We start from the raw sequence: 15800 nt of genomic DNA, 5'->3' as shown, positions 1-15800 counted from the left end.
AGACTGAGGTGTAAGACTGCAAAATTAGCTAAAAAAAAAAGAGCTAGCATGCCAACAGTTAGGAAGTGTCAGGTACCAAGATATTTACCTTTGAGGTGCACAGCTGCAAAATTAGCTAAAAGAAAAAAAGTTAACATGCTAACTGCTAGCATGCAAACAGTTAACATGTTTCAAGTACCATGTCATTTGACTCTGTGCACAGCTGCAAAATGAGCTAAAAAAAAAAAAAAAGTTAGCATACTAACAGTTAAAATGTGTCAAGTACTAAATTATTTGACTCTGAAATGTACGGCTGTAAAATGAGCTAAAAAAAAAAAAAAAAAAGAGTTAGCATGCCAACAGTTAGCAATTATCAAGTACCAAGCTATTTAACTCTGGAGGTGCATAGCTGCAATGTTAGCTAAAAAAAAAAGTTAGCATGCCAACAGTTAGCAAGTGTCAAGTACAATATTTAACTCTGAGGTGTACAGCTGCAAAATTAGCTAAAAAAAAAAGTTAGCATACCAACAATTAAAATGTGTCAAGTACTAAATTATTTGACTCTGAGGTGAAAGGCTGCAAAATGAGCAAAAAAAAAAAAGTTAGCATGCTAACAGTTAACAAGTCTCAAGTACCAAGCTATTTAACTCTGAGTTGAACAGCTGCAAAATTAGCATGTTAAAATGTGTCAAGTACTAAATTATTTGAATCTGAAATGTACTGCTGCAAAATGAGCTAAAAAGAAAAAAGTTAGCATACTAGCAGTTAAAATGTGTCAAGTACTAGATTATTTGACTCTGAAATGTACGGCTGGAAAATGAGCTAAAAAATTTTTTTTAGCATGCCAACAGTTAGCAGGTCTCAAGTACCAAGATATTTTACTCTGTGGTGTACAGCTGCAATACTACCTAAAAAAAAAAAGGTTAGCATACTAACAGTTAAAATGTGACAAATACTAAATTATTTGACTGAGGTGCATGGCTGTAAAATAAGCAAAAAAAAAAAAAAAGAGTAAGCATGCTAACAGTTAGCATGTATCAAGTACAAAGCTATTTAACTCTGGAGGTGCACAGCTGCAAAATTAGCTAAGAAAAAAAAGTTAGCATACTAACAGTTAAAATGTGTCAAGTACTAAATTATTTGACTGTGAAATGTACGGTTGTAAAATGAGCTAGAAAACTTTTTTTTAGCATGCCAACAGTTAGCATGTGTCAAGTACCAAGATATGTAACTCTGAGGTGTACAGCTGCAAAATTAGCTAAAAAATTTTTAGCATGCTAACATTAGGGCCTAGGGTCTTGTTCTAGTTGCTCAAAGCTAGCAAGGCGTCCACAGTCATCCATCCGGCCATTTTTCCACTGCTCGTCTACCTTGAAGGTGGAAGGCGAGCGTACATCCTGGACAACTCGCCACCTCCTAAATCGTCACCGAGAGGATATTTTGAAGCCAGCAAAGCTAAACATCAGTTTGTGAGGAATTTGCCTTATTCAAAGTTATGTTGGTGAACTTTTCTGAGAAACAGCATTTTCCAGGCTGACAAACGTGTGTTTGTGTGTGTGTATACATATGTATGTTTACAATTTGGTGTGCATGAGAGTGGAAAAACGTGTGTGTGTGTATGCATTTGTGTGTGTAAACATATGTATGTTCACATTTTAGTCTGCATGAGAGTGGAAAAACGTGTGGCAAAAATGTGCGTGTGTGTGTGTAAAGAAACTTTTACGTCTGTTTACATTTGTGGCGTTTGTAAACAAACAACACATTTGCGTGTCTGTGTTTACGTTGTTACATTGTTTAATGCATCACAACAAAATAGGCATAATAATGTGTTCATTCCACGACTGTATATATATCGGTTGATATCGGAATCTGTAATTAAGAGTTGGATAATATCGGCAAAAAAGCCATTATCGGACATCTCTAATTTAAAGATTAATTTGCGATTCAAGAAATTGAGATTTTATTTAATAAAACAATCTTATTCTGAATTTTCACACACAAATTGAGTATATAACATATATGTTTATATATAAAGTATGTATGTTGTACATTTTAAATTGTTTCTTCATGTCTATTAAAAAAAAAAAGTAAAGTAAAAACTTGCCTTTTTTTGAGTGACACGTCAAAGTCAAGTTGCTTATAAGGTCAGCAAAAAAAATGTATTTGCAAATAAAATATAATAAGCAAAAAACATTTATTTGCAAATAAAATATAGTCAGCAAAAACATTTATTTGCAAACAAAATATAGTCAGCAAAAACCATTTATTTGCAAATAAAATATAGTCAGCAAAAAACATTCATTTGCAAATAAAACAGTCAGCAAAAAACATTTACTTGCAAATAAAATATATTCAGCAAAAAACATTTATTTGCAAATAAAATATAGTCAGCAAAAACATTTGCAAATAAAATATAGTCAGCAAAAAACATTTATTTGCAAATAAAATATAGTCAGCAAAAAACATTTATTTGCAAATAAAATATAATAAGCAAAAAACATTTATTTGGTAATAAAATAATCAGCAAAAAACATTTATTTGCAAATAAAATATAGTCCGCAAAAATTTTTTATTTGCAAATAAAATATAGTCCGCAAAATTTTTTTATTTGCAAATAAAATATAGTCCGCAGAAAATATTTATTTGCAAATAAAATATAGTCAGCAAAAAACATTTATTTGCAAATAAAATATAGTAAGCAAAAACATTTATTTGCAAATAAAATATAATCAGCAAAAAACATTTATTTGCAAATAAAATATAGTCAGCAAAAAACATTTATTTGCAAATAAAATATAGTCAGCAAAAAACATTTGCAAATAAATTATAGTCAGCAAAAAACAGTTATTTGCAAATAAAATATAGTCAGCAAAAAACAGTTATTTGCAAATAAAATATAGTCAGCAAAAAATATTTATTTGCAAATAAAATATAGTCAGCAAAAAATATTTATTTGCAAATAAAATATAGTCAGCAAAAAATATTTATTTGCAAATAAAACAGTCCAGGCAATAAACTACTTTGCAAACGCACAAAATGCACTGAACTCCAACAAAGTATCACATTTTAATATTTTTGTGTTATTTTCCTTCTCTTTAACATCGAAATAGCAAACAAAAGTCAAACACCAATGACATCAAACACGAGGTGACAAAGAAGTCCAAATATATCAAACAGGCAACATTCCAAACAATAACCGCTTCCCAAAAAAAAAAAAAAAAAAAAGATGTTAAATAACCAAAATGGGAGCTTTTATTCTGAAACTCCCATTTTTTTTTCCTCCTGGGACATTCGTAAAAAAAACTATATCGGCAAAGACGGACGAGGTGCGCTACAAGTGTTGAGGGGCGGTGCATTATGGGAAGTGGGGGTCCTAAAATGCTTGATTAGCCCTGTCAGATTCATGCCTGATCATAAATATTTAATTCCTCTTTTGGGGACCACGGCTCACTTTGTGGCAAGAGTATAAACGGGCGCTCGGTTGAAAAAGGCACAAAAAAAGTCCAAAAATACTGACCAAAAAAACAACAACAAAAGACTAAATATTGACTGGCGAGCTTTATCCGAAGACCAAAAAAAACAACAACTGGGATTTCAACTTTAAACTCCAATCATTTAAAAAAAAAAAAAAAAAAAAAGCCAAATGAGGAGGCCACGCCCCCCTCTGCTCATTATACAGCTTATTGGAGGAGACAGGCAAAGGTGGGGGGGGGGCCTTCCCATTGTCCCGCCCACCTCTGCAGACAGTCCACCAATAAAGTAGCAGGATGACAAATGCGTGAGGAAGCGGCTGGATGAGATGTGGCGGGGGAGGGGGGGATGGGGGCGTGGCTATTGGTCCTTCTTCACCGATTCTGATGAGTCGTCTTTGGCTAGCGCCTCATCCGCGGAGGCCTCCTCGTACCTGGAGGGAGGGAGGGGATGGGGGGACAGGTGAGTCGGGAGGCGGAGCTTCTGATGACGTCACGTGTCGGCAAGATCGGAGCTACGCGAGTGAAAATGGAAATGATATCCTGCCAAAGGAACGCGTGGCCGGACAAAATGGTGGACGGGGGCGTCTAGAAAGGCTACAGTAGGGTTCTACGAGGAAGTAGGCCGTGAGTGACGGCGGCGGGGGGAGGAGCCTGCGTCCATGGAGGCGGCCAGGCTGGCGGGGGAGCCGCTGACGGTCGGGAAGGAAGTGAGGCGGGGGGAGGCGGGAAGGACGTCCTCTGATGACTCGAAGCTACCCGCCCGGCGGGTGAGAGTGAGAAGGAGGGACAGGTGAGAGAAAAAAAGGAAGATTTAAAAAAACAAACAAAAAAAAGAAGAAGTGATGGTGTGACGGCGACAGGAAGAGGGCGGCCGCTAAAGACGCGCGTCTGTGCTGCACTGCAGGAAGCCATGCCGGGGGAGGAAATATGTCTAAAACTCAACGCTTGAAGAGGACTTCATAAAAGGTCCGAGACGAGACGATGGCGAGGTGTGTTATGAGTGTTCTTGCCGGCGTCGTGTTGTCATGGTTACTCACCTGAACATCTCCATGACCTCGCCCTTGATGAGCGCCACCACCACCGGGAAGCCGACACAGGCGGGCACCAGGTAGAGCAGAGCGGGCTGACGACGACACGCCAACTTGTTAGATCAAGAGCTGCAGCAGTGACCTCTGACCCTTCCAGCATCTCACCTGCGCGTGTTTAAAGGTGTGCATGACGAAGATGGTGAGGCCCAGTCCGAAGATGTAGGCCAGGAAACTGGAGTAGAAGTAGGTCCTGCTGTTCTTCTTCAGGCTGCACACAGACGCAGGACAAATAAAGAAGGAACAAAAATAAGAATAAGAATACAAAGAATGAAAAAAATACTAATTGAAAAAAGCAAAAAGAAGAACATTTGCAAAATGGGAAAAAGAAAAAGAAGAAAAGTAAAAACACTAAAAAACAAAGACAGCCAAGAAGAAGGAAACAAATGCAAAACATAAAAAGGAACAAATAAACAAAAGAGAAAAAAAGATTAAAAAACAAATTAAAAATGACAAGTAAATGAGAAAAAACAAAGAAAAAGATTGAAAAAAATTATACAAAAAAAAAAAAAAAACGGAAAAAATAAATGGGGAAAAACAATAAGACAACAAAAAGGAAGGAAAAAAAAAAGATGAAAAACAAATGATTAATGAAAAATAAATGAGAAAAAAACAAAAAGAAGAAAAAGAACAAGAAAAATTATACAAAAAAAGTGAAAAAGGGAAAAACCAAAGGAAAAAAAATGAAGACAACGGAAACAAAAGAAAGAAAAAAAAAAGATTAATTTTTTTTTTAAATGAAAGATAATGGAGAAAAACCAAAAAGAAGAAAAACAAGAACAATTATACAAAAAACAAACACAAAAAATAAAAAGGGAAAACCCAAAGGAAAAAAAATAAGACAACAAAAACAAAAAAAAAGATTAAAAAACAAATGAAAAACAAAAAATTATACAAAAAACACAAAACAAAAATAAAAAGGGAAAAAACAAAGCAAACAAGTTAAGTCAACAAAAACAAAAGAAAAAAAGAATAAAACAAATCAAAAATGATAAATAAATGAGAAGAAACAAAAATAATAAAAAGAGCAAGAAAAAATATACAAAAAAACAAAAAAAAATAAACAAAAAGGGAAAAACCGAAAGGAAAAAAATCAATAAAACAAAAACAAAAGAAAACGAAAAAAGTAAAAACAAACGGAAGATATGAAAAGTAAAAGGAAAAAAAACACGAAACAAAAAGGAAAAAACCCATAATAAATACATACGGAAAACCCAAAAAAGAAAAAGGGGAAAAAGACAAAGAATGAATACAATACAAAAAGAGAAAAAATTAACAACAAAAAGGGAAAATATAAAAAGAAAGAAAGACAACAGAAAAAAGAACAAAAAGAAAGAAAAGAAAAGACAACACAAAAAAGGAAAATAAAAAAAGGAAGGGGTGAAAAGTACAGAAAAACAAAAAAAATTAAAGGGAAGAACCAAAAGGAAAAAAATCAAGACAACAAAAACAAAAGGAAGAAAACGAAAAAAGTAAAAAACAAACAAAAGATAAATAAGAAAAAGGAAAGGAAAAAGAAAAAAAAACCCACAAAATGAGAATAATACATACGGAAAACCCCCCAAAAAGAAAGAGGGTAAAAATAAAAGGAAAAGGAAGAAAAAAAATACAAAAGAGAAAAAATAAACAAACAAAAAAAGGAAAAACCAAAAAGAAAAAAAAGAAAAAACAAAAAAGGGAAAATAAAAAAGAAAAGGAAGGGGTGATAAGTAAATAAGAAAAAAGAACAAAAGGAAAGGAAAACACAAGATAAACAGCAAAAAAGAAATTAAAAGAAAAAAGATAAAGACAAGAAAAAAAAGAATAAAAGGACAACATTCAAATGAAAAATAATCCAAATAGAAAAAGAAAAGGAGGAAGTCAAAGAGGTGGAAGAGGAAGAAGAAGCCACAGAGTGCTGCTTACCTGACGTCAAAGCGCAGCAGCAGCGCGATGAAGATTCCGGGGATGACGATGTCGCCAAGACCCAGCATGGCAAAGTTGTTGGCGCTCAAACCTTTTTCCAACAAGTCCTGAGGAAAGACCACTGCAGCCAGAACACGCCGTCACCAACTTCCTGCCGCCGACGCGCTCGCTAACACAGCATACTCACGTTTGATTGGCGCCTCGAAGGACCTCGCCACGGTGACCATGACGTTGGTCCCAAACACCTAATTGGAATAATATCCATGACGACCACGAAGGGGCGACAGATCATTACGTTCCCGCCACTCACCCAGAAGACGTCGTAGACAAACAGCCCCCCAAGCAGGATGCAGCCGGTACTGACGTTGTTCAGGTGGAGAAGCTCCACGCCGTTGAGTGCGAAGGCCAGGCCGAAGAGGTTGTTGGCGATCCAGTGCTGCGACACACACACACACACACACACACACGGACACACACAGACACACACACACACGTCATCGCCTGCTCGCCTACCCGACCAGCGGTGAGCCGTGTGTGTGCGCGCGTTTCGATACCTTTTTCAGCACGTACCAGACGCCCACCACGCTGCTGCCCACCAGGCACACCAGGTTGTTGGTGTCGAACTCGTAGTTGATGATTTCTGCAGGGGGGGTGTATGGCGTCACATTAGTGCCAAAAATCCAAGCGCATAAAAACTGTTATCGCGCGTGCGACACCCTTTTGCGCGCGCGCTGTCTTCGTTTTGGCACTTTGGGGGCGGGTATGCTTAGACCAGGGGTCGGGAACCTTTTTGGCTGAGAGAGCCAAGAAAGCCATCCATCCATTTTCTACCGCTTATTCCCTTTCGGGGTCGTGGGGGGCGCTGGCGCCTATCTCAGCTACAATCGGGCGGAAGGCAGGGTACACCCTGGACAAGTCGCCACCACATCGCAGGGCCAACACAGACAGACAGACAACATTCACACTCACATTCACACACTAGGGCCAATTTAGTGTTGCCAATCAACCTATCCCCAGGTGAAAGTTCTTTGGAGGTGGGAGGAAGCCGGAGTACCCGGAGGGAACCCACGCATTCACGGGGAGAACATGCAAACTCCACACAGAAAGATCCCGAGGCTGGATTTGAACCCAGGACTGCAGGAACTTCGTATTGTGAGGCAGACGCACTAACCCCTCTGCCACCGTGAAGCCAATATTTTAAAATGTATTTCCCTAAGAGCCATATAATATATTTTTTTAACACTGAACACAACTAAACGCGTGCATTTTTAAGTAAGGCCAACATTTCTAGAGTATAATAAGTCTTTTATTCTTTGGAATAACATTGTTATTCTGACGCTAACTGTGGAGGGGACGTGGCCAGCGGGCCTGCAGCGAAGCAGGGTGTGCCAGGACCGGCCTCGAAATCGGCGACAGGTGCGTAGATCTGGGCCTTGTTATCTAATCACCTGTCGCTCTGTTATAAGCAGCAGCCAGGAGGAGAAACGGGGTTGAAACTGGAGCCAATTTGTGATTTGTTTTATTCTTTTTTTTCTTTTGTTTTTGTTGACTTAACTTTTTTCCTTTGGTTTTTCCCTTTTATTTTTTTGTTTTGTGTTTTTTGTATAATTTTTCTTGTTCTTTTTCTTCATTTTTGTTTATCTCATTAATTTTTTGTTTTTCATTTGTTTTTTAATCTTTTTTTGTTTGTTTTTGTTGTCTTATTTTTTTTTCCTTTGGTTTTTCCCTTTTATTTTTTTGTTTTTGTTTTTTGTATAATTTTTCTTGTTTTTGTCATTTATTTTTCATTCTAAATTTGTTTTTTAACCTTTTTTATCTTCCTTTTGTTTCTGCAGTCTTCATTTTTTTTCCTTTGGTTTTTCCCTTCTTTTTTTGTATAATTGAAAAATAAAACAATATTGTAACACTGAAACAGGCTCCCATGTCGGTGCTTGGTGGTCTGAAGAACCCTCAGGAGGACAAGCCCCACACTAACCAATAATAAATACATTTCTTCTTACCATTAATGCAACTTCTTGAACATAAAAAAGCATGACAACGTTTTATATTTTGAACGTTATTTTTAACAAGTGGAATTATTCATTACTTATCGTGTCAAGTGATGTCAGCTCAGATTTATCCGAGAGCCACATTCACTGCTAATACTCATACTTGCCAACCCTCACGATTTTCCTGGGAGACTCCCGAAGTTTAGTGCCCTTCCCGAAAATCTCCCTGGGCAACCATTCTCCCGATTTCCACCCGGACAACAATATTGGGAGCGTGCCTTAAAGGCACTGTCCTCTACAACATGTCGTCACGTCCTCTTTTCCTCCATATAAACAGCGTGCTGGCCAAGTCACATGATATATGCGGCTTTCACACACACATACTTGGTCAACAGCCATACAGGTCACACTGAGGGTGGCCGTATAAACAACTTTAACATTGTTACAAATATGCGCCACACTGTGAACCCACACCAAACAAGAATGACAAAACACATTTCGGGAGAACACCCGCACTGTAACACAACAAACACAACGGAACAAATACCCAGAAACCCTTGCAGCACTAACTCTTCCGGAATACTACAATATACACCCCCCGCTACCGCCAAACCCCACCCACCTAATTTTTATTTTATTTTCGAATTTATTTGCTTGTGGAAAAAGTTAATGTTGATATTTACCTCAGAAGGCTGCAAATTTTTTAAATTACATTTTATTTATTATACCACTGATGTTTTTTCATTTGTTTTTTGAAAGTATATTTTGCACTATTATGTTGGAAGAGGGGTTAGTGCGTCTGCCTCACAATACAAAGTTCCTGCAGTCCTGGGTTCAAATCCAGGCTAGGGATCTTTCTGTGTGGAGTTTGCATGTTTCCCCCGTGAATGCGTGGGTTCCCTCCGGGTACTCCGGCTTCCTCCCACCTCCAAAGACATGCACTTGGGGATAAGTTGATTGGCAACACTAAATTGGCCCTAGTGTGTGAATGTGAGTGTGAATGTTGTCTGTCTATCTGTGTTGGCCGTGCGATGAGGTGGCGACTTGTCCAGAGTGTACGCCGCCTTCCGCCCGATTGTAGCTGAGATAGGTGCCAGCGCCCCCCCGCAACCTCGTAAGGGAATAAGCGGTAGAAAATGGATGGATGTATGTTATATAAGCTCTGTCTGTTCCATGGGAGGAAGCCCGAGTACCCGGAGGGAACCCACGCAGTCACGGGGAGAACATGCAAACTCCACACAGAAAAATCCCGAGCCCGGGATTGAACCCAGGATTACTCAGGACCTTCGTATTGTGAGGCGGATGCACTAACCCCTGTACCACCATGCTGCCCTATTTAAGCCCTGCTTGTTCAATATTCATTGCAAAACTTGTTTGGGTCCCTATTAAAGGGTTAATTTGTTCAACCCTGGCCCACGGCTTTGTTCAGTTTTAAATTTTGGCCCACTCTGTATTTGAGTTTGACACCCCTGACTTAGACGGACCCTCCTTTCTGATTGGTCAGGCGAAAAAAGCTCAGGGCCAATCAGAAGTATGGCAGGGCGTGTCATCGTCAATATGTATCAAGATGATACAGCTCCTGTCGACAAACACATTCTAAAAAGTCCAAATTTAGTGGAGTTGTGGAAAATGCCAATTGTTCTCTCAACAGATGAGACATTACCTTCTTCAACGACTTTTAGATAAAATTCAATTGGCATTTCCCACAACTCCACTAAATTCGGACTTTTTAGAATTTGTTTGTCGACAGGAACTGTATCATCTTGATACATGTTGACGATGACCCACCCTGCTATACTTCTGATTGGCCCTGAGCTTTTTTCGCCTGACCAATCAGAAAGGAGGGTCCGTCTAAGCATACCCGCCCCCAAAGTGCCAAAACGAAGTGGAGAATCAGCACACAATAACAGTTTTTATGCGCTTGGATTTTTGGCACTAATGTGACGCCATAGGGGGGGAACAACAGCACAGGTCGCGGCGCCGTGTGAGGGGAGGAGGGATGTAGGGGGTCTCACCTTCTTTGGCCTCGCCGGTGCCCTGCGTGAAGAGCAGCTGGTACTGTTTGATCGGCAGGGACGCCGGAAAGACTCTGGACAGCAGAGGACTGCAACACGCACACAAAGAATTAGCACACCTTGGCATAAGGAGCGGTGGTGCGGCAGGGTGTCCGTCTTACCTCAGAGTGTGCGACAGAGCCAGCACGCCCAGCGCGAAGAAGTAGACGGACAGCAACAAGTTGATGTACTCTTGAGAAAACACCTGCGACAACACGCTTCAGTAAGTACACCAGGAGCTGAGTGCACATATCCTCAGTGAAAATTGCCGCTGAAATTTTGATATACCTGCTACCTGTGCTGTGAACCTCTGATTGAAGCTAACGAGTTAGCACAAAACATTAGCATGCTAAGGTTAGCTTGTTATACTGGGAACAGTAAGTATACTTGCAATATGACGACATGTGTCACAACCCATGAATTTTAGGTTTAAATGATCAAAATTAGCTAAAACACCACCATAAAACTTTAGCATGCTAATGTTAGCATAATAACAGGAAAGATTAGCATACTTCCAAGATGGCGGCAAGTGTCAAAACCCATGAATTTTAGGTTTGAATGATAAAAATTAGCTAAAACACCAGCATAAAACTTTAGCATGCTAGTGTTAGCATAATAACACAGGAAAGATTAGCATACTTCCAAGATGACATTAAATGTCAGAACCCATGAATTTTAGGTTTAAATGATCAAAATGAGCTAAAACACCAGGATAAAACTTTAGCATGCTAATGTTAGCATAATAACACAGGAAAGATTAACATACTTTCAAGATGGCGGCAAGTGTCAAAAGCCATGAATTTTAGGCTTAAATGATCAAAATGAGCTAAAACACCAGCATAAAACTTTAGCATGCTAATGTTAGCATAATAACACAGGAAAGATTAGCATACTTCCAAGATGGCGGCAAGTGTCAAAACCCATGAATTTTAGGTTCAAATGATCAAAACGAGCTAAAACACCAGCATAAAACTTTAGCATGCTAATGTTAGCATAATAACAGGAAACATTAGCATACTTCTAAGATGGCGGCAAGTGTCAAAACCCATGAATTTTAGGTTTGAATGATCAAAATGAGCTAAAACACCAGCATTAAACTTTAGCATGCTAAAGTTGGCATAATAACACAGGGAAGATTAGCATACTTCCAAGATGGCGGCAAGTGTCATAAGCCATGAATTTTAGGTTTAAATGATCAAAATGAGCTAAAATGCCAGCATAAAACTTTAGCACGCTAATGTTAGCATAATAACACAGGAAATATTAGCATACTTCCAAGATGACATTAAGTGTCAAAAGCCATATTCGAGTTCAGATGGATACAATTATGATGACCTAGGAAAAGTTAGCATACTTCTATGATGGTGTCATGTATCAAAATTAAAATTGAAAAAATAGCATGCTAAGATTAGCTTGTTATACAGGGAAGAGTCAGTGTACTTGCAATATGGAAACGTGTCAAAAGCCATGAATTTTAGGTTTAAATGATCCAAATGAACTAAAATGCCAGCATAAAACTTTAGCATGCTAATGTTAGCATGACAACACAGGAAAGATTAGTATACTTCCAAGATGGCGGCAAGTGTCAAAACCCATGAATTTTAGGTTTAAATGATCATAATAAGCTAAAAGGCCAGCATAAAACTTTATCATGCTAATGTTAGCATAATAACAGGAAAGATTAGCGTACTTCCAAGATCGCGGCAAGTGTCAAAACCCATGAATTTTAGGTTTAAATGATCAAAATGAGCTAAAACACCAGCATAAAACTTTAGCATGCTAATGTTAGCATAATAACAGGAAAGATTAACATACTTCCAAGATGGCGGCAAGTGTAAAAACCCATGAATTTTAGGTTTAAATTATCATAATAAGCTAAAAGGCCAGCATAAAATTTTAGCATGCTAATGTTAGCATAATAACACAGGAAAGATTAGCATACTTCCAAGATGACATTAAGTGTCAAAAGCCATGAATTTTAGGCTTAAATGATCAAAATGAGCTAAAAGGCCAGCATAAAACTTTAGCACGCTAAAGTTAGCATAATAACACAGTAAATATTAGCATACTTCCAAGAAGGCGGCAAGTGTCGAAAGCCATATTCGAGTTCAGATGGATACAATTATGATGACCTAGGAAAAGTTAGCGTACTTCTATGATGGTGTCATGTATCAAAATTAAAATTGAAAAAATAGCATGCTAAGATTAGCTTGTTATACAGAGAAGAGTCAGTATACTTGCAATATGGCAACATGTGTCAAAAGCCATGAATTTTAGGTTTAAATGATCCAAATGAACTAAAATGCCAGCATAAAACTTTAGCATGCTAATGTTAGCATGACAACACAGGAAATATTAGTAAACTTCCTAGATGGCGGCAAGTGTCAAAACCCATGAATTTTAGGCTTAAATGATCAAAATGAGCTAAAACACCAGCATAAAACTTTAGCATGCTAATGTTAGCATAATAACAGGAAAGATTAGCATACTTCCAAGATGGCGGCAATTGTCAAAACCCATGAATTTTAGGTTTAAATGATCACAATGAGCTAAAACGCCAGGATAAAACTTTAGCATGCTAATGTTAGCATACTAACAGGAAAGATTAGCATACTTCCAAGATGGCGGCAAGTGTCAAAACCCATGAATTTTAGGCTTAAATGATCCAAATGCCAGCATAAAACTTTAGCATGCTAATGTTAGCATGACAACACAGGAAAGATTAGTATACTTCCAAGAAGGCGGAAAGTGTCAAAACCCATGAATTTTAGGTTTAAATGATCAAAATGAGCTAAAACACCAGCATAAAACTTTAGCATGCTAATGTTAGCATAATAACAGGAAATATTAGCATACTTCCAAGATGGCGGAAAGTGTCAAAAGCCATGAATTTTAGTTTTAAATGATCATAATAAGCTAAAATGCCAGCATAAAACTTTAGCATGCTAATGTTAGCATGACAACACAGGAAAGATTAGTATACTTCCAAGAAGGCGGCAAGTGTCAAAACCCATGAATTTTAGGTTTAAATGATCAAAATGAGCTAAAACACCAGCATAAAACTTTAGCATGCTAATGTTAGCATAACAACACAGTAAAAATTTGCATACTAATCCTTACTGTGTTAGCAGTAAATATATCAGTGTGTTAGCAGTAAATTAGATTTGCAGATCCTACATTTTTGTTTAGTACGGTAGCATCGCTAACCCAACAAGGGACTCCTTCCAGTAGCTCCGCCCACTCGGCAGATGACTTTATACAATTCTTTGATAAGAATAACATTAAAAGAATTGTTAAAACGTGTAAATGGAATAAAACAAACATCTTTACATTTTCGAGTTCAAATGGGACTATTATGATGACCTAGAAAAGTTAGCATACTGCTAAAATGTTGTCATTATCAAAATTCTTGACTTTTAGGTTGGAACAAATACAATTAGCTAAAAAAACTAGCATAAAACGTTAGCATGCTAAAGTTAGCTTGTTATAATAGGAACAGTTAGTATACTTGCAATATGGCGAAGTGTGTCAAAACCCATGAATTTTAGGTTTAAATGATCAATATGAGCTAAAATGCCAGCAAAAAACTTTAGCATGCCAATGTTAGCAAAATAAAACCGAAAAGATTAGCATACTTCCATTTATTTAATATATACAACATTTATAGTAAAGTCAAAAGTGTAAAATCAACTAATCAGAGCTCGCAGGATCCTCCGGGCTACGAGCACCCGGGTTGGGTACCAAATCCGACACTTTTTTTGTCCCCGCAAAAGTACCGATTCACATAATTCCCCGATACGGTACTTGGGTTGTGTGTGTCGTCACGCCCGGTTGCCGGTTCGCATTTGGCCACTTGGCGATCACTCCAGCAGCACTGAGAGCAAACTCAGCCAAAACGACCTTTAAAAAAATGACTTAAGAAAGGCTTCGTTTTTACAAATATGCGTCAGCTTGATGCTAATATACATTGACTTTGCTATTGACAATTTTACATGGCGATTTTAACACCGACAAATTTGGGAATGAAACCTACAACTAACATGCACGTTGAGTAGCGCTTATACAGCAGTAGCCAACCTCCGTAGCTCCCACTCCCTTCCCTCTGTTGCAAGTTTTGTTGATTCTATGTAACATGTTTATGTGTGCTATGGCTACAAGTTTTTTTCCCTTGGCCTCAGTCTGGACCCCCTCCCTGGAGCAGAGCCATTGACTGAATATTTTTTTACTCTTCCCCAACCTCCCTCCAACAGTTTTTACCGGTTTCTCACCTTTTTTTTGGAAGGGGCGCCGGAAGTTGGCAGACCCGTTGTCTCCCTTAAATGTTTGTCTGATCCTGAAATGGGACTGTGTGGAAAATCACAATTTCCCTCTGGGGATTTATAGAGTACTTCTGATTCTGAAAACAGCTGGCGCGTAATAAGTACTATACTTACAGTGGTAACACTTCCTAGAGCGCAACAAAAACCAAAAATTTCATAGCTACGAATGAGACTCAGAAATGTAAGAAGCTCATTGGTATTGAATCCCAGGTACAAATGTCAATGTTACGGTAAATTATCACAATACTTTGTGTTAATGTAAAGCGATTTGAGTCACCTGAGAAAAGCGCTATATAAATATAATTCACTTCACTTCACTTGAAATGAGCTCCGGGCAAGAAGACAAACGCTGTCTTTGGACCTACCAAGAAGAAGCCTTGTAAAACTCCACTGTGTGGGGGCGAGGCAAAAATGAAGGTGTTCTGTTTCTTTCATGTATCGTAATCAACAGAGAGATGTTGTCTGACCCAAGAACTACAAAAGCGAAGAGGAAGCAGGACCAGACTCCCCTCCAGGCACCGCTTCTTTGAACTGTATTACGTCCTTTTCTGTGAACTGTTTACAACCTTTTCTGTGAACCGTTTACGACCTTTTCTGTGAACCGTTTACGACCTTTTCTGTGAACCGTTTACGACCTTTTCTGTGAACTGTTTACGACCCCCGTCCCTTAGAAGCAGCTGTTTGGTCAGAGAAAGTCCAAATAAAGGAGGAGGCGTACAATCTTTCGCCAGAGCGGGCTGGAGACTGTACAAGAGTACAGACCAGACTTTTCTCCTCACATTGAGCCCAATTTAATTCTGTCTCTGTTTGATTCTGTTTGAGTACAGACCAGACTTTTCTCCTCAAATTGAGCCAAATTTAATTCTGTCTCTGTTTGATTCTTTGCTTCTCGTCCTGTTTAATAGAGATCATCAGTGTTTAACCCTGACAAAAGATCATAAACAGGTTTTTCTATGTTTTTAAAAAAACGTGACCAGTTAGCAGGGCTGTACGGTCC

At 38.3% G+C, this 15800-nt stretch overlaps 1 protein-coding gene across 2 annotated transcripts in view; it reads right to left on the bottom strand.

Annotated features, from left to right (window-relative positions):
• Nucleotides 1–3026: 3026 nt before the first annotated feature.
• The window catches only part of hm13 (histocompatibility (minor) 13), a 28164-nt gene continuing 15390 nt past the window's right edge, over nt 3027–15800 (bottom strand). For both annotated transcript variants that reach the window (XM_061902783.1, XM_061902784.1), the window contains 9 exons: nt 10607–10689; nt 10446–10534; nt 6997–7082; nt 6753–6878; nt 6630–6687; nt 6443–6563; nt 4646–4748; nt 4490–4575; nt 3027–3883 (listed from right to left, as the gene is read on the bottom strand). In XM_061902783.1, coding sequence (XP_061758767.1) covers nt 3811–3883; nt 4490–4575; nt 4646–4748; nt 6443–6563; nt 6630–6687; nt 6753–6878; nt 6997–7082; nt 10446–10534; nt 10607–10689 — 825 coding nt within the window. In that variant the 3' untranslated portion in view covers nt 3027–3810. The remainder of the gene's footprint in view (nt 3884–4489; nt 4576–4645; nt 4749–6442; nt 6564–6629; nt 6688–6752; nt 6879–6996; nt 7083–10445; nt 10535–10606; nt 10690–15800) is intronic.

This window comes from Nerophis ophidion, linkage group LG06 (assembly GCF_033978795.1).
Source record: "Nerophis ophidion isolate RoL-2023_Sa linkage group LG06, RoL_Noph_v1.0, whole genome shotgun sequence".
In the NCBI taxonomy this organism is placed as follows: domain Eukaryota; kingdom Metazoa; phylum Chordata; class Actinopteri; order Syngnathiformes; family Syngnathidae; genus Nerophis; species Nerophis ophidion.
Note: the sequence above shows the minus strand (reverse complement) of the source record. Positions and strands in the feature narration are given on the sequence as shown.